This window comes from Ictidomys tridecemlineatus, chromosome 11 (genome assembly GCF_052094955.1).
Source record: "Ictidomys tridecemlineatus isolate mIctTri1 chromosome 11, mIctTri1.hap1, whole genome shotgun sequence".
NCBI lineage: Eukaryota > Metazoa > Chordata > Mammalia > Rodentia > Sciuridae > Ictidomys > Ictidomys tridecemlineatus.
This window is the reverse complement of record NC_135487.1, coordinates 132,048,161-132,070,016: the sequence shown is the minus strand read 5'-3', so window position 1 is coordinate 132,070,016 and position 21,856 is coordinate 132,048,161. Positions and strand designations below refer to the sequence as shown.

The 21,856-nt window shown below is 41.7% G+C and overlaps 1 protein-coding gene and 1 long non-coding RNA gene across 4 annotated transcripts in view; one reads left to right on the top strand and one right to left on the bottom strand.

Moving 5' to 3' along the window:
* The first annotated feature begins 1,039 nt into the window (after positions 1-1,039).
* LOC120890550 (NBPF family member NBPF6-like protein) overlaps positions 1,040-21,856 on the top strand; it is a 28,476-nt gene continuing 7,659 nt past the window's right edge. For both annotated transcript variants that reach the window (XM_040287486.2, XM_078027667.1), the window contains exons 1-4: positions 1,040-1,341; positions 9,795-10,004; positions 19,748-19,850; positions 20,702-20,937. In XM_040287486.2, the coding sequence (XP_040143420.2) occupies positions 9,827-10,004; positions 19,748-19,850; positions 20,702-20,937 (517 nt within the window). In that variant the 5' untranslated portion in view covers positions 1,040-1,341; positions 9,795-9,826. The remainder of the gene's footprint in view (positions 1,342-9,794; positions 10,005-19,747; positions 19,851-20,701; positions 20,938-21,856) is intronic.
* LOC120890549 (uncharacterized) lies at positions 10,273-17,157 on the bottom strand. 2 transcript variants are annotated; one of them, XR_013428313.1, is made up of 2 exons: positions 16,233-17,157; positions 10,273-10,688 (listed from the first exon to the last, which is right to left on the bottom strand). It is a non-coding gene; the product is annotated as an uncharacterized LOC120890549 (long non-coding RNA). The 2 variants fall into 2 exon arrangements; XR_013428314.1 differs by having other exon boundaries at positions 16,381-17,157.

The following is a 21,856-nucleotide window of genomic DNA, read 5'->3' as shown; positions in this document are numbered from 1 at the left end:
ATGTACCTACATTTTAAGTTCTACTAACAACACACTTAAAATGTGTCTGACCTAAGGGTTCAAACCTATCTGGCTGAATGTAATGTGTGTGTGTGTGTGTGTGTGTGTGTGTGTGTGTGTGAGAGAGAGAGAGAGAGAGAGAGAGAGAGATTCTCAACAGTATTTGCTTTCCCTAATGCAGAGGTTTTTCAATTTTTCATCACACTGGAAAGTACAGTTCAAAAGACAGGGGCTGGGGATGTGGCTCAAGCAGTAACGTGCTGCCTGGCATGCACCGGGTGCTGGGTTTGATCCTCAGCACCACATAAAATAAAGATGTTGTGCCACCAAAAACTGATCTCTCTCTTTAAAACAACAACAAAAGTACTTTCCTTTGCCAGGCCTCAGGCTTGCTAGGTAAGTACTCTACCGCTGAGCGAAGCAGGATAGCAAGTTTGGGATCACAGCAGGCACTACCGCGTGTGGCTAAAAAAATTGAAAATACTCTTAAGTACATAACTTATAAAATAAAGAAAGAAGTAAAACGTATCAGTTGTATCAGGTTCAAGCACCACCCAACTGGGAAGTAGAGAAGGTGGTTTATTTGGGAATAGCCAGGCCCAGGTTTGCTACTGTGACCTGACTGGAGACGAACCGCCTTGGACCATCTGCTGCCCGGGCACTGGCTGCAGAGAAGGCCCCTCTCACCTTCTTGGTGCCTTTGAACCATAAAATCTCGTGGGGGTTTCTTCTTTTGCCTTTGGTCTACTTCCACCTCGCCCTCAGCAGCTTCTGCCTTTCCCCTGCTGGTCCCGCCGGGCTGTTGGGGCGTTTGCAAAGCTCCTGGGACGCGGATTTCTCCCGGTGAGAACAAGGCAGCGAGGCAGGGGCTCCCGGAGGAACCGCAAAATGACCTCGTGCGCCCGCGCCCCCGCGCCCCGGTGCCTCGGGAGCTGCAGGCACAGTGAATAAACGCCCCCTGGGCTTCTCTGCAGGTGACAGGGAAGGGCTGAAGTGTCCCTGACCAGGCAAGAGGGGCCGGCCAGAGGACCTAGGCCTGACCCTGTTCCTCCGCAGAGGATGATTTTGACGCTGGGAACGAAAGAAAAGTCTCAACGGCCGTCCAGACCCAGGTCCCTGGGCTGAGGGTGTCCAACGCGCAGCTCTGAGGCAGCTGAATCCACCACCTCGCCTTTATCGGGAGAGCGGTTTGCCCACATTCAGAGACGCAGATCAAAGTCTCTAGTTTATCAAGGAGGAAACACCATTTTTCCCCCTGACAGATTGGAAGTGTGGTGTTTGAGAAAGCCTGGTCTCAAGGAGAATTTAGCCTGAGCACAAGGAAATTGCCGTCCATCCAAGGTAGGTAAAACCAGGTTGTAGCTCAGTGATAGGGCCTTGTGGAGGGCCTGGGATGGCAATACTAAAGACAAGAGCAAAAACTAGATGCAGCAGTCTGCAGAGGACAGAGCTGGTATTTAGTTCAGAGGCCTGAGGACTTCATTGTTCGGGTTTCTCTTTCCTTGAGAGAGAAATGTATCTCTGTTCCTATATTACTCTGAGTCCTATATGACTACATGACTCTTCCTATATTACTCTGAGGATGTTGGGGGTCTCGCTCTGGGACTTGAGGTGTTGGCAGTTCACAGCTTGGCAGAGTGCTAGGTCTCCCCACTTTTGGAGAAAATAGAGCAAGTAGCCTGTGGAGAGGAAAGTGAGGATTGTACCAGAGATCCAAGGCAAGCAGAACAGGTCAGGACATTCACCATGCAAAAGGTTGTGCTCAATTATTAATAATTTTGTACTTCATCAATAAAACATATGGACATTTATTTTCTTACCCATTGTATGTACCCATGTAATATACTTGATTTTGCATCTAGGCACATGATATTTATTTTCTGTTCCTTTTCAAGAAACAATACCCAACACTTCACAACTAGAACACCCAGAAATCTCTCTTACTTATTTACATACCTAGAACAATTTTCCTGACGATAAATTTCTTTTTTTGGCTTGAGACATTTAGTATTTGGCTTGTTGTTATTTGAAGTAAAACAATAAATACTAAGCAAAATAAATGTGGATTAAAATATTTAAGTGCTAGAAATGAGTAAGAGATAATTTTGAGATAGAAAATTGTACAAAATCTTGGTTGGGAACACATTTTTGTGGTCTGGTTATAATTAGCTACTTTCTTTGGGAAAACAATAGCACTTTGAGTTACAAGGGAGGTGCAAACTTGGAGAAAGTATTAGTAGTTTATATAAGAAAACCTGATTAATAGCTAGGATAAGGTCTACCAGCCTCCCTCCCATCCCAACCCCAAATCAAGATGACCTGGAGAGTTATACCCAGCCAAGTTGACTTTCAAGCATCAGAGATGCTAAATATCTTGGTCTGTTTTGTCTCTGAGAGTTTTGTCTCTGAAGATAATTTAATTGTTACGCAAGTGTTTCTGGGGCAGAAGGACACACATTGTTTTACTGCTTACCTACTGATGTCAACTTGTAAAAGCAGACATCTTAGGGCTAATTTTCATATCAAGAAAGTTAATATTTTGAAAGATTTGTTGTTGTTGTTGTTTGGCAGTGCTGGGGATGAACCCAGGGCTTGTTCATGCTAGACAAGAACTCTATTGTTGAATTACATCCCCAGCCCTGCAATTGAGTCTATCAGTAAAATTTGCACTGAAAGATGATGCTTCCAAAATTCTGAAAATAGATCTCCTCCATGTCTCTTTTGACAAGTAGAAACACATTCTACTTTATCCTGCCTACATGAGTATATTGATTATATCCCCAGAATAGAGTCCCAAGGAGTTCTCAGAGAAAGGGGCACACGACTAGGGAACAAATGGGTTTTTGATAAACATGATGGAAAAGAATTTAAGCTGTGTCAGTAAAGGTACAGAGATTTGTTTAGGAAAGCAAAGAATACACATTCCAGGAAGAATAGGGGCCATCTTGAGAGTGAGATTGCTATTGGGATTCTCAACTCTTAAACTTGGTAGGCCATGGACTTGGAAGGTATGTGAAGAGCGTATCAGCTCCGCGTTCTCAGAATCCTTAGGCTGGTGGGGTCTCCATCTGATCAGCATATAATCTTGGAAAGTCCCCCAAATTATAGGCTTCTAAAAATATTTCTCTTTGCTCAATATATTTATTGATGGTCTAATTAATAGTGCACAAGGTAATTTTCATAAGTGGGTGAACTTATGGTAACTTTAAGATTTAAGGGCTGGGGTTGTGGTGGAGCACTTGCCTAGCATGTGTGAGGCACTGTGTTCAATTCTTAGCACCACAAATAAATAAATTAATTAAATAAAGGTCTGTCAACAACTAAAAACAAAAATTAAATAAAAAGATTTAAAGATTTCCTAGAAATTTGGGAGTGACAGTCCAGGGGGAGACCGGCTTGGTGAGTGACAGGCGGGAATGTATGCCGAGCCCCAGATCAAAGCTCTACCTCCAAGGCCTTCTCTTATGTCTTCTTTCTACCTATTTTAAAATTTCTTCTATCCTGCCTAGATTCCACAAGTTTTGAAGACTCAAGGGTGTAAAAGAAAAAACTATGGAAACTGTTCTCCAAAACACAATAATATACTTTTCCTAGCCAATTTATGGGATTGGCTAGCATTCCTGGAACAGATATTGGAATTTGGGAATAAAGGGAGAAATACTGAATTGCAAAAGGAAGTGCCCATGAAACCCCGAAATGAAGAAAGGCCCATGAATAGTCACAACCTAGCCAGTGCCCTTGGCTGTGCCCTGGTACACTAAAGTAAAATGAGGGCAAAGCACAGGGAAAACCGGCATGAAACTGTGTAACTCTGCCTGGCTCCACCTCTAGTCCAGTCCCTCAGAGACATCTCTTCTCTCAATAGGAAACAGTCAAATGTGAATGGTGGAAACATAAGGTTAATAATATTTCTACAAATTGGGCTCATAAAAATTTTTATTCTATAAAATTTATAGAATTATTTTATAAAATGGGACCATTGTGCTGACCCCCACATATTTTGACTTTTAAAAAGCAATTTATCTGCAGCCCTGCTTGGCTTAAGTCTATAAGATATGTTACATTCCTTAGCAAACTATCTGTTATCTGCAGGAGAAATGCAGGTCATGAAATGCCAATAAAAACATGAGTCACCCCAAGTAGGGGACTTCTGTGACTCTCACACAGACCAGACCCCAGAACTCAGGGAAATAAAGGTAATTCCTCCTAACCACAAAATCTGTAATGATCAGATTCCAATTAGAATCAGTCAGCATAGGCTGAAGTGACTTAGAGTTGTCATGGCGGTGGGGACTTAAAAGTCTGATGTCATCCTGCTGTTAGTCAAAAGTCAAGAGGTGAACTTGGGCAGGACTCTTTGGAAACCTGAGATCCCCAGTAAACTTGGAATATAGGAGAGGTATACTGTCCCTCTCCCCGACTCTCTTCCTTGAAATTACCCCCTTTTCCCTTTCCTATCCCTGGCCAGACAGGTTGCACAAGCCTATATCCCAGCGACCTGGTAGGCTGCGGCAGGAGGATTGCAAGTTGAAAGCCAACCTGGGGTGTAGCTCAGAGGAAGAGCACTTGCCCGACATGCATAAGGCCCTGGTTTGATCCTCAGCATTACAAAAAATAAAGTTAAAAAAAAGTAAATAAAGAACATATCACAATTAAAAAAAAAAAACAAAAAGCCAGCCTTTGGAGATGCTATCTCAAAATAAAACAATAAATAAATAAATAAAAAGGCTGGGGATGTGGCTCAGTGTTTAAGCCCCTGGGTTCAATCCCCGGTACAATGAATATAAAAATTGAAAAAAGAACACACGCCGCTTACTCTGAGGTAAATGTCTGAAATCTTTCCAACTTGATCACAAGAATCAGGGTTTGAAAGGGAGACCTTTGTTTTGCCTCCGTTTCCTGGAAGGCCCATGTCCTGCAGCACTGGGACAGAACTAACTGCCGTAAAGGAGCTTCTGGATAGGACCCTCTCAGTTTGAGTGTCTATGTTTTATGAATTGATATCTGCCAATACTTTCCATAAAAAATACAAATACCTCTTATGAAAAACATGGTTTCCTATGAAGAGAGCACAATATGCCACTCTCAATATGGGGTCACCAAGTCTAAATGGTGGCTCCAGGAGGGGGTACAAGTCTTTGAAGGCATCTGGAAAACAAAGTCCTCAGGTCGTCCCACATGCTCCACAGGCATGGATTCTGGGCTTTGGTGGTTTGATGGTAGACTCTGTAGTTTCATGTGGAGGACCAAGTTTTGATTTCTGGCTAATGTATGTGATTGTCACTTGCTCTGCACGGTTCATCAATGCATCTACAGAGTGTCCATGGGAGTCTTTGTGGTACATGCCAGACTAGGACAGTAATCTTTTTGCTACTTCTGCTGGATTATTTATGAGTAAGGTAACTCAAGTCTCCACAGAAATATAGTCACCAGGAGCAAATTATGCAGTAGTGGTTTTAAGAGAAATGATACTCAAGAATTTGTCTAAGCAGCTGGTTGAGGTGGGGCTGAGACAGGAGGATTGAGAGTTCAAAGCCAGCCTCAGCATGGTGAGGCTTGCTAATTAGCACCTCAGTGAGACCCTGTCTCTAAATAAAATAGATAAATAAAATAAAATGCCCCTGAGTTCAATCTCCAGCACCAGAAAAAAAAAAAAAGGAATATTTCTAAGCAGTAGAGAAATTGTTGGCCTTAGAAACCACGTTGTGGTCTTGGAGGGATCAGTGTTTTGCCTGAGGTGTACAACCACTGCTCCGGGTTGTGTATTGGTAAAAAGTAAGTTCTAGTATATTTCTGTAGTGTGGAACCTTAGGAAAAATACCCTCACCACATTTGCCAATATCTCTGACTGATTTAGGCAAATTATCATTTGGTTCTGATTGTGTACTTTAGCCCTGATTGTGTACTGGGCTTTGTACAGGTCGTCTGGTAACTTCTTACCATGCAGCGGGGTGAAGAAACTGAAACTTCAGAGTTCTCCAGATACACCGAAAATAGAAATACACCAACAGTAGTAAAAGTCTTAGAGGTCCTGGCCTTATGGGACAAGAAAAGAGCAAAGTTTGTGGTAATTACCTATATAGAACTGTGACTGTGAGGGAGGGCCCTCTGGACTCCCAGAAGGGTAGAGGTCGGAGCCTGGGTGAATGTGGGTGGGGGACTGAGGCAGTGCCGTCGGGCTCCAGAAAGGCATGGCACATCCAGAGAGGACAGGAGGCAGGGCAAAGTGCTGGCGGTTGTGACCCCCATTCTAGACAGACAGTAGGGGGCAAATATAATTTATTAAATTTTGAGACAGTTTCTCCCTAAATTGCTTAGGGTCTCCCTAATTTGCCAAAGTTGGTCTTGAACTTTCCATCTTCCTGCCTCAGCCTGCCAAGTTGCTGGGATCACAGGCGTTCATCACCGTACCCCACTGTAGATAAATTTTTGAAAACTGTTAGCTTAGGGTTCAGGTTGTGGCTCAGTGGTAGAGTGCTTGCCTGCATGTCTAGGGCACTGGGTTTGGTTCTCAGCATCACATATTAATAAAATAAAGGTCTATTGACAACTAAAAATATTTTTTGAGAAACTTGCTAGGCATGGTGGCACATGCCTATAATCCCACCGTCTCTGGAGGCTGAGGCAGCAGGATTACAGATTTGAGTCCAGCTTTGTCAATGTAGCAAAAACCCTGTCTCAAAAAATAACAAGGGATGGGAATGTAGCGCAGTGATAGAGTGACTTTAGGTTCAATCCATATACCTTCAAAGAAAAAATGTTTATATTTTGAGGTAGCACTAATTGTAAAAAACTTTAATTCTTTGACTGTGGCTCTCACCACCTTCAAAGTCAGCAGTTAAGAGCTTCTTCCTCACTGATCACTGGCATGCTTTGAATCTTTCTGACATTCTAGTTCTATGTGCTCTAGACCCATATTTAAAGGCCTCATGATGAATTAAGTTCACCTGGATAATCTCCCCATTTTAAGGCCAATTTAATCACATCTGCAAAATTCCTTTTGACATATAACTCTACATAATTATACAGTAAGAATGCTAACGTTATACTACCTCAAGACATTATACTACCTCAAGACAAAAAAACAGATCTTAAATAAAAAGTGGTACCAGAGACAAAGAAGGACATTTCATAATTATAAAAGGCTTAACCTACCAGGAAGATATAACAATTACAAACACATATCCATCTAACAAAACCCCAAAAATACAGAAAGCAAAATCTGATGCAATTGAAGGGAGAAGTAGAAAATTCAACAATAACAGTTACAGATTTCAATACCATATTTCTAATAAGGGGTAGAAAAACTAGGCAAAAGATCAACCAGGAAATAAAATGTTTAAAACAACATGGCCTAATAGACACCAGTAGAATCCAACGAAAAAGAGCAGAATAGGGCTGGGGATGTGGCTCAAGCAGTAGCGCGCTCTCCTGGAATGCGCGCGGCCCGGGTTCGATCCTCAGCACCACATACAAACAAAGATGTTGTGTCTGCGGAGAACTAAAAAATAAATATTAAAAATTCTCTCTCTCTCACTCTCTCTTTATAAAAAAAAAAAAAAGAAAAAGAGCAGAATATAAGTCCTCTCAAGTTTACATGAAACATTCTGTAGGATAGACCACATGCTAATCCTTAAAATACACCTCAACATTTAAAAATACTGATATCACGGGGTAAAGTTGGGAGTTCATAACCCACTTGAATCAAACTGTGAAAGATGATGTATTAAGAACTGTGTAATGTTTTGAACGACCAACAATAAAAAATAAATAAAATAAAAATACTGATATCATCTAAAGCTTTTGAGACTCTCAAAAACCTGGTGTATTTGCAGGCTGGCATGGGGTTGGGAGTTTCCTTCACTTGCCATGACTGTTCAGTGGTACCTAGGGACGTGTCCACGGTCCTGCACGTGTGGGCCACCAGCCTAGAGAGCCAGGCAGCAGAAGTGAAGAGATACACATTCGAGAGGAGTCTCTCTCACTACTGGGGAGGAATTGTGTGCAGGAAATGAGGTATGTCAGGGATCACTTTCTCCCATCTCGGCCTATATTTGTAACCTCAACTTCTTTGCCACTAAACCCCTTTGCACAGAAATTCTGTGGTAACTTCTTACCACAGAAATATTTAAAAATTTTAGATAATATGGTATTTTTCTCTGATTCTTCTCAGAAGAATCTCCCACCACAGACTCACAATCTTGATTTTTACCACGCTGAGAATACATCCTCAGGTCAACAGCATTGGTCGACCCGAAACTACTAATCAGTGTTGCATAAAAACTGCTCCAAAGAACAGTTTCAATTGAAACAAGTGGTCACTAATGTATTTGAGATATACATAAACTACTTCAAGGTCTGATTTGGAAAAAAAGATTCTGTGAAATCAAAGGTGACAGACTGGAAGAGATCCTGGGGAGGCAGAATGAAAGTGGCAAGCACACATTTGGCATATAGAGATTAAAAACAAAAACCCCACACACAGCCGAGGAGGAGGGGATCAGGAGGCAGAGGCCTGAAACCTATCTTCAAGTTAATGAAAAGCCAACGCGTTTCCTTAGTGGAGGAAATGGAGCCAGCCTAACATTGGGCACAGCAAGAAGAACCTGAAGACAGAACCCAAGTCCTCACACACCATTCACATGTAGAGAATACCATACTCAGGATTTTTTCTTATAATATTACAATAGTATGAAAAAATCTTGAGAGGAATCAGAGAATACCATATTATCTAAAATTCTTAAATATTTTAAAGAAAAAAATAATGTCATGACAGTCCTCAAGATAACTTAAGAATTGGGGAAAATATTGGTTCCTTTGTGTTTTCTATGCACTTGCAAAAATAAAAAATGAATGTATGTTTGACTTTTAGACAGAGATGGCCTTTAGGATTGTCACACAGACACTGAGAAGCGCTGTGGAGGGCACGGCGTCACTGTGGACTAGGCAGCCAGAGGCGGGAGTTGCTGAGATTCCATGACATCCTCCACCTTCTGATTCTGTTATTCAGCTCCAGGCCTGGCACAGGAGCCTCCCTCCTGTGGGGGTCTGAGCCACAGGCTGACTTAGGCTCTGAGTCTGGGCATCTTGGGCTTTATTTTTGTGGCTAAGGATTTGAAGGGTTGTGGCATGCCGACAAAGTTTATTCCAAAAGTAAGTTATGATCGAATCTGCTTTTTTTGTGTGGTGGTACTGGGGATTTGAATTCAGGGCTGCTTTACCACTGAGGTACACTCCCAGTCTTTTTGAGACAGGGTCTCACTAAGTTGCCCAGGTTGGTCTTAAACTTGCGATCCTCCTGTTTCAGCCTCCTTAGTTACTGCTATTACCAGTGTTTGCCACTATGCCTAGTTTCAAGTCTGCGTTCTTTTGTGTCACCAGGGATTGAACTGGGGGTGGGGGCACTTGACCACTGAGCCACATCCCCAGTCCTATTTTGTATTTAATTTAGAGACAGGGTCTCACTTGAGTTGTTTGGTGCCTGGCTTTTGCTGAGGCTGGTTTTTAACACATGATCCTCCTGCCTCAGCGTCCCAAGTCCCAAGTTGCTGAGATTACAGGCGTGCAGCACCATGCCCAGCTCAAGTCTGCATTCTTTATACTTGTTTTCTTTTATTTTAATATAAGGAAACTAAATTTTTAACACAATAAAGAACTCTTATAATTTATATACCATAGACTTCATCCATTATATTTGTATAGTTCGGTGATTTTTATTAGCTTACCAAGTAGTACAATCATCACCATGATCACTTATTTTTAATTTATTATTTGTTTGGATCTCTTATCCCCAGATTCTGGTTCTACTTCTACCACAACCTTTAGCATGGCAGTATCTCCCACTACTCTTTCTGGTCCAAGGAAAGAAATGAGCATTCTGGAATCTAACCAGTACTTGCTCTCTCAGCTGGAAGAAAGCAAACAGAAATTGCAAGATCTCAGAGAGAAATACCTCACTTCCAAAGCTACAGCTTTCTCTCTGGCCAACCACCTGCAGAAATATGGTAAGTCCTACTGGGGCATGGTCACCAAAGTGATAAATGTACATCAGAAGTTAAATATTCTTCAAATTTTCTGCCATGCGACCAGCATGCTAGCTTCATACTAGAGGTTCGAAACATAGAAATTAACCAGTGAGATCCAATTAAAGACACATACTCTCAAATTACCTTTTTCTTGCCCAGCTCAGAGACGGCTTCTCCCAGCTCTCGCCTCTAGCCACCTGACAGGGTAGCAAGGTTTACACAACAGACCAGCAAGAGAGAAAGCACGTCAGAAAGTGAGCTTTTATTGGGGAACAAAAAATTCAGGGGAAAATTCCATCCAATGAAGGTCGAGGGGGGCAGCATTCCAAGGTCAGGGTCAGTGAGTGGCCTCAGGGTCAGTGGTCATTCACACCCCCACATGGACAGGCTCTCTCATCAGGAGAGGGCCGAGAGGGCCGGGAAAGCTCCGACACAGTTAGCCAGAGCGCCTCAGACCCAAACGGGGAGTCACCCAGTCACGTGCGAGAATGGCTTCCCACAGTCTAACACAGCTTGCTTATCTGAGCGCCTCACACCAGCCAGGAAGATAGCTCAATCACGTGCGAGAACGGATTCCCACACATCCCTCCTTTTTTCTTGTAAAATTCAGGCGATGATTTACTCTCTGGAGCCTCTGTACTTTTGCTCCGAAGACTCACCATCCTATAATTACAACACAAAAGAGAATTAACAGCAAAGAGAACAATCCAATAATGTACCAGGCCGAGTGTTTAAGAATATTTCCAGGGTTAAATCCATTTAACTCCTTCAATATTTGGTTAGCCAAAGAAGAAGGATCTGAAAAATCAGCTCTATTATTTTGCCAAATACCTAACAAATGGTTCTTAACCTTCTCCCAATCCCAGAGAAGCATTGTACTTGGTAGCTGTAACACACACATATTTATAATTTGCTTGGCATTTAAGCCTTTCCTCAAACTTTAAAGCCAAAAGTTCACTACCTATGTCACCTCTAAGGCGTTTAACTTAGTCTCAGTCCTTTCATCAATATTTACTTGATTACGCAGAGCCTTGGAAGTATTTTGGGCTAAATTAAGAAATTTTGCATGTTGAATATTTTGAGATAAGATTATTGAGGCAGAAACAGTGGATGCAATAAAAGAAACAGCACTAAAACACCAACAATTATAATTCCAATAGCACATTTAGGTCTCGCTAGCTGGGCATGGATTTACTGTAAGATTTGAAAAGCAGCATCAGCGTACCATGGCTCTGAAATATTAGCAGGCAATAAAACAAAAGAGGGCTGATGAAGTATTAGCACTCCTTTTCCTCCATTATACCTAGTAATACAATTGGTTAGGTTACATTTGTTACATGTAACAACATATCTGTCATCTATCCATTTAACTTTTACATTTCCAATAATTAAAACATAAGGAGATTGGACACGGGCTCATAAGCCATAGCAAGATCCCTTCTTACAGCTCTTGCCAACAAATTTTGGTAAAGGCTTGTCTGTAAAATGTAAGAATTCTGAGGTAGCAATTAAACACCAAACATCTTTTTGAATACCACCCTCACTGTGAGTCAAAATATTACTAACAAATCCTGCAGGTGTCATAGCAGAATTTTTTTTGTAATTGTCTCATCAATTTTTGGAGACCAGTCTAAAATATACCCACTATCTTTAGACACCTTATGTTGTACAGGAAGGGTATTTACACAATCTATCCATCTAGGAAAGGTGCCAATCTCAATTGCAGAACTATTTGGACAGTGGGGTATTCGTGGAGGTTTTGCAGAAATGACTGGTTTGTTATGGGAAAGTCCCATCTTAATTACTGATCTAGTATAAGGTTTTTAAGTCTCCATAAATAGTATGATTAGTCAGTCTAGGTCTACCAATCGCTGTCTTTTCCTCAAATACTTTCAGACAGCCAGCATGTTTATCGTGGGACCAACACAAAGGTAATTGGGCACTGTAGCCAGAATAATTAAATCTAGTCACATGATTGGGAGTAACATGAGTATCTGTAAATCCTCCCATCATGAATGAGTCATTGGTAAATACTGGAATAGATTCTCCAGTCCACACAGCTGGGTGTACCAGGGGTGGGTCTGGGAAATATGTCCAGTAAGTGTCTATCTGATTCCCCTTTACCTGACAGCCCAGCAGGGCAATTACTATCGCTACCATCAAGACTGGGGTCCTGTTTTTTCCTAGGAGTCGAATTATTCAGGAGGCCTGGGTTGTTAGCTTCTTCACATCTTCCCATGAAATCAGCCTTTCAGCTGGGTCAGTCTGATTTTTCTTCATCCTTCTTCGATATCTCTTCCTTTTGAATGGGGGCTTCTCTGGGTTGATCTTCAGTCGCTTGAATCTGGGTTCTATCTCTTCCATGTCTGATAGCACCCAGATAGGACGAAAAGCACCTTCTGGAAAAATACAAGCATGACCTCTGCCCCACATAATCACTGGGTCTGGGCCTTTCCACTGACCGGTCTGTAAATCTTTCCACAAAACTCTGCCTAAAGGGCCTGTTACTGCAGGAGACATATGTCTGTCAGCTGCAGTGTGACCTTCTGCGTCACAATTAAAAAAATTTAAAATGAACAAGGCATGGTTGAGGCTATTTTGGGGAGTCATAAACCTATTCTGCCCTTTTAATTTTTGTAATTGAAGCTTAATAGATAAATGAGCTCATTCCACAATGGCTTGACCTTGGGGGTTATAAGGAATTCCTGTTTTATTTACCAAATTGAGGAATATGAGTTACATCCATTTGCCATATTTTGATTTGGTTTTAATCCACGGGGATTTACCCCTGATGGCAAAGATGGAGAATGAATGACATACTTAGGGCAGTGACTTACAATTTGACGAGCTTGTTCTCTGGTAATATTAAATTTTTTACATAAACTAGAAGCATTTTGATGATGTAAGGAATGGGAAGCTTGTGCACAATCATATGGAGACATCTGTTGACAAACAGCTACTAATTTATCAATCTTGTCATTACCTGAAGCTAAAAGTCCTGGAAGATTAGTGTGAGCCCATATGTGTCCTATGAAACATGGGTATTTTCGCATTTGTACTGCCTTTTGTAAGTTATGAAATAATTTAAATAACTCTTGTGATGAAGTATATCCCAATAACTGAAGTTTCAATATTTTTGGTAACTTCAACTGCATATAAGCTGTCAGAATAAATGTTAATAGGCTCATTTGTAAGGTAATTTAAGGCACAAATGAGAGCTTGAAGATCCGCTCTTTGGGCAGAAGTATATGAAGTTTGCATTACCTCTGTGTGAACACAACTATAAAAACCTGCTTTACCTGAGCTTGAACCCTCCGTGAACACAGATAGGGTTCCATCTATGGGCACGTACAATCTTTAGAAAAATAAGCGGTGTTAATGATGCAAATTGAATAATTTTATCACAAGGGTAATGACTATCTATCTGGCCAGGAAAATCAGCAAAAGCCATCTGTCATACGCTAGAAGTTTGAAAAAGCCAATTGTTTTGTTGAACAGAAAATGGAATAATTATGATATCAGGCTCAGATCCAATTAATTGTAAAACTCTCATTCTACCTTTAATTACTAATTGAGCAATACAGTCATGAAAAGGAACCAAATGTTTTTGAGGGGAGTGGGCTAAATAAATCCACTCAATAACTCCCAATCTTTGCCATATAGCTCCTGTTGGGGCATTATGTTCAGTTGGAAATATTAATAAATACACTATTTCTTTAGGATCAACTCTATTGCACTTTCAACCTTTTTAAAAGCTGTTCTAGCCTTTATTGTTAGCTGACGTGGAGACGTTGGGGAAGAATTCCCTTGTAATATCTGAAATAAAGGACTTAAATCAGAAGTAGTTAGTTTTAAGAATGGCCTCAGCCAATTAATATCTCCTAATAGCTTTTGAAAATCATTAAGGGTATGTAACTCCTTAACTCTTATCTTACTATATGATTCAGAAAAGCTATTTCTTATAGGAGCTATCGCCTGATCTACATATTTCTGGCATAAAGTAAGACTGTTATGCATTCCTTGGGGGAGTACCTTCCAGCAATATCTTTTAACAGGTTTTAAAAAATTAATTGCTGGGACAGTGAAGGCAAATTTTTCACAATCTTCAGGATGTAACCTTATAGAGAAAAAATAATCTTTTAAATCTATTACCATCAAGCTATAGTTTAAAGGGATGGCTGTGGGGGAAGGAAGTCCTGGCTGTAAGGATCCCATAGGCTGAATGATTTATTGCCCTTAAATCCTGTAGTAATCTCCAATTACCTGATTTTTTCTGGTAAAATGGGGGGGTGTTCCAAGGACTAAGTGTTGGCTCTATATGACCAGCCTGAAGCTGTTCCTCAACTAACCTATGAATTACTTTAAGTTTTTTCCCTGAGATGGGCCACTGAGAAATCCATATAGGCTCCTCAGCTGTCTTTTGGATCGGGGAAACACTAAGGGCCCCTAGTAAAAATTTTGGTTTGGAGTATTTACTAATCTCTGTGGTGGAGACTGGTTTTCAAGCAGATACTCTCCCTGAAAGGTTTTCTTATCATCTCCAGGAAAAAAACCCTGATTAACTTCCTCAATTGATCTTATAGAATTTGGAGTTACTAATAACAATCCCATTTTAGCTAAAATATCCCTTCCCCATAGGTTTGCTGGTAAGGACTCCAAAACATAAGGTTTAAAAACTCCACTGTTCCCATCCGAATCCTCCCAACGGAGATAATTTGCACTTTGAGCAGGCTGTGAAATTTGTCCCATTCCCTCTAGGTCAGCTGGTGCTACAAGTAAGGGCCAATTCCTAGGCCAGAATTTACTAGAAAAAATAGAAATATCTGTCCCAGTATCTAGAATTCCTTTGATTTTTTTATGATTAATTTTAAGTTCCAGTAAAGGGCTCTCCTGTCGCACTAAACTGTCTGGCGGTTTGGAAACTGAATTTACTTGAGGGTGTTCATCTGAATCACAGGGTAATAAAATTAATTGGGCAAATGTATCTTCTGGAGTAAGCCGTAGGGCATAATTGGACCTTAGAGCAACATTTAATTGTCCTTTAAAATTAGAATCTATTACTCCAGGTATTACCTCCAAGGCCTCTTTTAAATTATTATGTCCCAAAATTAAACCTATACTTTTTTCAGGGAGTGGCCCGAAAATCCCAGTAGGAATTTGTTTTGGCCCTGATTCAGGATTTAATTCTATTGTCACTGAGGGTCGTAAGGAAACTGTCTGTGATTTATGTTCCGGTAGAAATGGCAGCCTGTCATGGCCAGTGCCAGTCAAACTGTGCGACCCCTCCTCCAATTCCCCATTTCTTTGGTGGGACCGGGGAAGGGTTGCGGAAGGGCTGATGGTTAGTTTTTTTTTCCTGCCAGGAGGAAATGACAAGAAGGCGGGCTGCCCAGCGCCATCCTGATCCACCACGGGGGTGGAGCCCTGTAATATTTACCGTCAACAGCAGAGGGAGCCCTGGACTTAACATTGCGAACACGGCATTCTCGGGCATAATGGCCACTTTTCCCGCAGAGACAGCACCTCCCGCGGGGTTTTCGCGCCAATTCCTGTGGCTGCAAAGTTTGTTTTAACGCAGCAGCTAATGTTACTATTTGTAGATGAGTGGAACCGATCTCAGAACACAAACGGATAAACTCAGAAACTGTTCTTTTTTTTCTATGGGGTCTGAGAACATCCTGACAGTATTTATTTGCATTTTTAAATGCCAATTGCTTAACAATGAATTCACGAGCGCCTGGGTCTCTTATGGAGCGGCTGGCTGTCTGATACAGTCTCCCTACAAAATTAGAATAAGGTTCACTAGCACCTTGTCTAACCTTAGTTAGAACTAAATTAGATTGGTCTTTGGAAACTCTGTTTCCAGGCGCGGTTGGCACAAGCAGTTATCTGATCATATGCCGCAAATTCATAATTTAACTGTCTTTTCAAATCGGTAAATTCACCCGTTCCTAACAGCATTTCCACTGGTGTCTGGAGATTCTGTCTCCTATTCCTTTCTGCTTGTTTAGCACAAAAATCAGACCAGTAGGACTTCCAAAGCAAGAAATCCCCGCCACTCAGGCAAGCTCTAGCTAACCAAACCCAGTCACTCGGTGGGAGCGGTTGTGAAGCGATAGTCTCCAGCAAATTTTGCGCAAAAGGTGAATTTGGACGGTAAACCTCACAAGCGCTCTTTAATTCCTTGATAGTCTTAAAAGGAATTACCGCGTGGACGCGAACCCGCTGATCCTGTTCATTAATCTGCTCAAAACCTGGGAAAAGTTGAAATTCGCTAATGTCCTCCCCGGCTTCCTGTGCCTTCTTAATACCTCGCTGGAACGGGGTAAGAAAAGTCGTTGTTAATTCAGAGTACCTTTTAGCAGACAATGGCCGAATTCTAATAGCCTGGGCAGGCGGTGTTAAACGCAGCCTGTTAAAATTTCCCTGCAAGTCCTGGATTTCAATGTCTGATTCCTCTCCCTCAGACTGCGACTCCTCAGCTGAATTTTCGCTGTCGCCATTTTGAAATTGGGCTTCTAAGCCACGTGGTGGAGAAGGGCTTTTTACCTCTCTAGGAATTTCTTCTGGATTTTCCTCTCCGGGAGGATTACTTTCTATCCCTCCTGGAGGACTTTCTATGCCTCCAGGAAGAGAACTATCTATCCCTCCGGAGGCTTGCTGTCTATGATCTTCGTCTCTAGGATCTTCCTCCAAGTTACCCTGACTCACTTCAGGCACGCTTACATTTCTCACTTTCGGTTTAGCCCCGGGAGCTTTTGTCTTTATCGGGCTTAAGGGAAAGGAGATTACCTTAGCCTCAGACAGGTTTTCCATTTGAATAGACTTAATGGCTCTCTGAATACCCTTCAATAGACATTCAGTGGGCCATGGACTATGGCCCATGTAATCAAAAAGACAAATTTCTAAAGCAGTCCATAGTCTTTGAATGTTATCAAAATTTCCAGGTAATTCATTAGAAAGGCAGATTTTATGTAATTTCCTTCCTAATTTGTCCCAAGTATGTAAATTTGGCGAATCTTGGTCACAAAACCAAGGGCAAAATTCACCTACAACCTTTAAGAATTTTAACAACTGAGTCTTTTTTATTTGCTTTTCTTTCTGATTAATTATCATTTCTAAAATAGTCAAGTACATGTCCTTACCAGTAGAAGTTGAATTTCCCATTATTAATAATTTTACGTCTGGTCGCTTCAGTACCTCCTGGTACTTTTGTGATCCCAAAATGTCACCAATTCCTTATTTCTATAGCGCGCTCACACCCAACCTAGCTAATCTAATATGTCCCCTCTTGGGCGCCACTTCTGCCGTAAACTAACTAGTGAGATCAAATTAAAGACACATAACTCTCAAATTAACCTTTTTCTTGCCCAGCTCAGAGACGGCTCCTCCTAGCTCCTGCCTCTAGCCACCTGATGGGGCAGTAAGAGACGAGCAGGAGAGAGGAGGAAGCACACCAGAGAGTGAGCTTTTATTGGGGAACAAAAAATTCAGGGGAAAATTCCATCCAATGAAGGTCGAGGGGGACAGCATTCCAAGGTCAGGGTCAGTGATTGGTTTTCAAGTCAGTGGTCAGTCACACCCCCACACGGACAGGCCCTCACATCTGGGAAGGGTGAGGAAAGCTCAGACACAGCTGGTCTGAGCGCCTCACACCCAGCCAGGGAAGTAGCTCAATCATGTGTGAGAACGGCTTCCCACAAAACTTTTTTCTTTTCTATCCTTCATCAAAATAGACTTCATCCTGGCTGTGCTCCTAGGAAGGTAGAAGTGGGTTTTTGCCCTCAATTTGCAGAGGTTGAAAGAACTGAAGAACAAAGAAATAAAGTTTGTAGGAAGAGAGTAGGGAGAAATAGAGACTAAAATCTTGTTAAAGGTGCTAAATTGTTTTTTCTCAGAAACATGTGTCACCACTTTTGGCTGAAATCTCAGGATTCAGTTCAAGCTGTTTCTGAACACCTATTTGTAAGGCATTATGCTGGGGAGAAAGAAGTAATATGTATCCTAACTGCCTTAAAGGAGATGAAAGCTGTCAGTTCCCAACTGACTCACAGATGTTTACAGATGAGAATATTAATAGCAGACAAATGGGGAAGTCTTGATGCCTTAAGAAGATTCCATTCCCACCTAAGCTCCAGGAAGACATCACATTCTGGTCAGATTGAGGGTATTTCCAGGAAAACCAGAGATTCTATAACACCCTTTCTATCTCTTCCTGAGTGAATATGAACTTTGTAGACAAAAAGCAAGTCCAGGTGGACCTCTAGGTTCTGGATTATGTATGAGACACTTGGCCAAAATGAGAATAAGACCAAGTGGAGACCACCAGTCTCAGTCCCAGTTGAGTCCAGTACAGAGTCCACAGCCAGCTGTCACATTTGGAAGTCCAGCGGGAACCCCCTATCTATTGACAATGAGGAGGAAGAAGGGAAACTGCAGTGATGGAGAACCACATGGGAAAATGGGCATGAGTGGAATTCAGATATCAGAAGAGGATCCTGCAAACTTTGAAACGGAATTTGCCTTTAAATTTCTGTGATTTTTCAATAAATCAAGGAGGAGGGGTAAATTTTGCTATCTAGTCAGGCACAGTGGCACCTCTCTGTAATCACAGTGACTCTGGAGTCTGAGGCTGGAAGATCACAAGTTCAAGGCCAGTCTCAGCCATTTAGCAAGGCCCTAAGCAACTTAGTGAAACCCTGTTTCAAAATTAAAGATAAAGAAGGGCTGGGGATGTGGCTCAGTGGTTAAGCATGCCTGGATTCAATCTCCAGGACCAAAAAAAACAAAAAAACAAAAACTATCCAACTTATTGTCGTAGACACATAAGTAAAACTTAAAGCCCACTTGTTAAAGTAGTAAAAAGATGAGCTCTGGATTGTGGAAATACTGAGTTGCTGTTGTTGTTGTTTTAAACATCATTTATCACAACCATAACACAACTTCAAGACACACATTTTTGAAGCTGAAGAAGAAACGTGTTACTTAGGACTTTATATCAAATTAATGTAGAGCAGTGATTAAAAGCATGTGCTCGGTGTGGTGCGCCTGATGCTTATGGTACAGCTGCAGTGAGAAACAGGAGTTTGAACGACCAGCCTGGGCAACATACTGGGACCCTGTTTCAGCAAAAACAAACAAGAAACCTCCAAAGAACATGTACTCTTGTGTAATAATGCTTTCTGGTTTTGAATCTCACTTGTGTTTTATAATACCAAGAACAAAACCTAGTGTAAATATGGACTTTTATTAATAATAAATAACGTATCAATACATGCTAGGCAAGCACTTTTTTATTTGCCTGAGCCACAACTCCAACCCAGATATATTTTTAAATCTTTGAAATACTTTGGGATCATTAGTGTTGCAGTTCTTGGTGTCTTCCCAAAGACACAGGAAATCACTATTTCATGCCCCAGCTTAGTGTAAGAGGCCAAAGGTTTGGTAATCATGGTCAGACCTCAGGAAATGTGAATTCTGACTCTGCCAAATACCAATTGAATCACCTTGCCAGGTAATTTTACCTGCCCGTGAACTTCTTCCCTTACCTCTAAAATAAGGAGTATAGTTGAAGATTGAAGAGTAAAGATGTGAAAATCTCTGTAGAGCTGGGTGCAGGGGTTACTTTTGTTCCGACAGTGGGCCTTGCCTTCTCCCCTGGAGGCAGTGACCACAGCAGTATGTTGGGCTTCCCACTGAGACAAGCTTGTCTGTCTTCCCAGAGTGTGAGGAGTACAAAGAACTCATTAAATCTGTGCTGGAAGAGGAGCTGCAGTCTGAAGAGGGCAGTGTGGCAGAGGAGTTGCGAAGAGGTGCAAGACTTGGGTAAGGAGGTACCTGTATGAAGATCATGAATACAGCTGCCCAGGCTGGTAGAATAAAAAGTGAATTTGTGCAAGCAGAAGGGCAGAAATGCATAGGATAGGCACAGAACTAGACAAAGACAATCAGTGGGGCTGCTGTCTACTGAGGGCTCCAGAGCTCTCCATTAATAACATATGAATCAAATGGAGACAGAGGCCAGGGTTGGAATAATAAGTATTGGCTTCTAGCTTTGTGTCCTTGAGCATATCTACCTAATTTTCTTGCAGGTCAGTTCCCTCAGCTAGCTCATCTGCAAAGCGAAAATATTGAGTATCTAACTCAGAGGGTTGTAAAGATTAAATACTGAATAGAACCATCTCTGACACATGGTTCTACTATAATCATTATACTTGCTCTATTTTTATAGGTGTGGATTTGTCATTAATGAACTTTTCCTTTTTTCTTTTTAGTACCAGGGGTTGAACCCAGGGATGCTCAACCCCTGAGCCACATCCCCATCCATTTTTAATTTTTTTTTTCTTTTTAGTTGTAGATGGACACAATACTTTTATTTATTTATTTATTTTTATGTGGTGCCAGAGATTGAACCCAGTGCCTCACACATGCTAGGCAAGTGCTCTACCCTGAACCACAACCCCAGCCCTCCTAATGAGGCATTTTGAAAAAACCAAGTTAGTAAAACTCCAAAACCCAAGGATACTTCTTTGTTCCATTTGCCTCAGGCAAGTCAGACAGCTTGCACAGGAATTCAATTTGGCAAGTTCCTGGGGGCATTCTCAGAGACATCTCTGCTCCTGTAACTTCCATTCATGACGTTCACTCCTACAGTTCATTCTTTTTTTCCTCCTTAGGAAATCTGATCGCCTGTTTCAGGCTCAAGCCCAAGAACTGACCTATTTACGGCAGAAAATACAGGAAGGGAGAGGTGTCTGCTATCTTTTTGCTCAGCACGTGAAAAATGCAGTCAAATCTTTTGAGAGTGTCCTCAGGAGCACTGGCATCACCAGCTACCATGGACAAAGACTCTGTGAGCAACTGACCCAAGGAAGCAAGCTGGCAGAGCACCTTGCCCGCAGGCTCACCACTGGTAAACTGGCGACAGGCTCTGAAGATGAGTTCCTCCCAGACCCCCAAAGGAGCAGGAGAGAATGCAAAGTTTTTCCCACTGTAGATTATTTTAGTTTTGAGTATGATCTTTAACCTACATGCTATTATTTCCTTTTAGGAGAACCCAGGTAAACACTTGTAATGTTCTTTTTTGTTTTCTTTTTTCTTTTTTTTTTTGGTACTGGGAATTGAACTCAGGGGCACTCAACCACTGAGCCACATCCCCAGCCCTATTTTGCATTTTATTTAGAGACAGGGTCTCACTGAGTTGATTAGTGCCTTGCCATTGCTGAGGCTGGATTTGAACTAGCCATCCTCCTGCCTCAGCCTCCTGAGCTGCTGGGATTACAGGCGTGGCATGACATTCTTTCTGGAGTCCTTAGTCTTTAATCAGTAAGAGGTAGCTGGTTTACTTCATCTTGATGAGTGTGAAAAGAATTCATCTTTATTTCTGAAAGATATTTTAATTGGATATAGGATTTTTGGTTGAATCACCCATGAAAACATCAGAAGCACAGCAGCGACAGGCTGAACCTGGAGAGTCCCTGATTTTGGAGTGGAGGTAGAACAGGGTCATTTGTCCTCTCCTCTGAGAGTGGGCTAGGTTCTTTATGATGGCAGTAATGGTGCTCACAACCATGGTCTAGCAACCAGCCTTGTGCAGAGAATAAAGGTTATAGCTGGAGAAGTTCAAGAGCTGGGCAAGTATCCTGTAAGCTGGTGAAAAAATTACATTTTTAACTTTTTGTGAATGTCCTAATGATAGTTTATGAGGTCAGGAGCACCCCTGCTCAGAGAAGTCTGCCAGGCTACTTCTCAAAAGATACAACCTGAGGCTTCCTGGGATAATTTTCTGAGTGCTCTCAACAAACATATAGCATGTTATGTCCCGATCACAC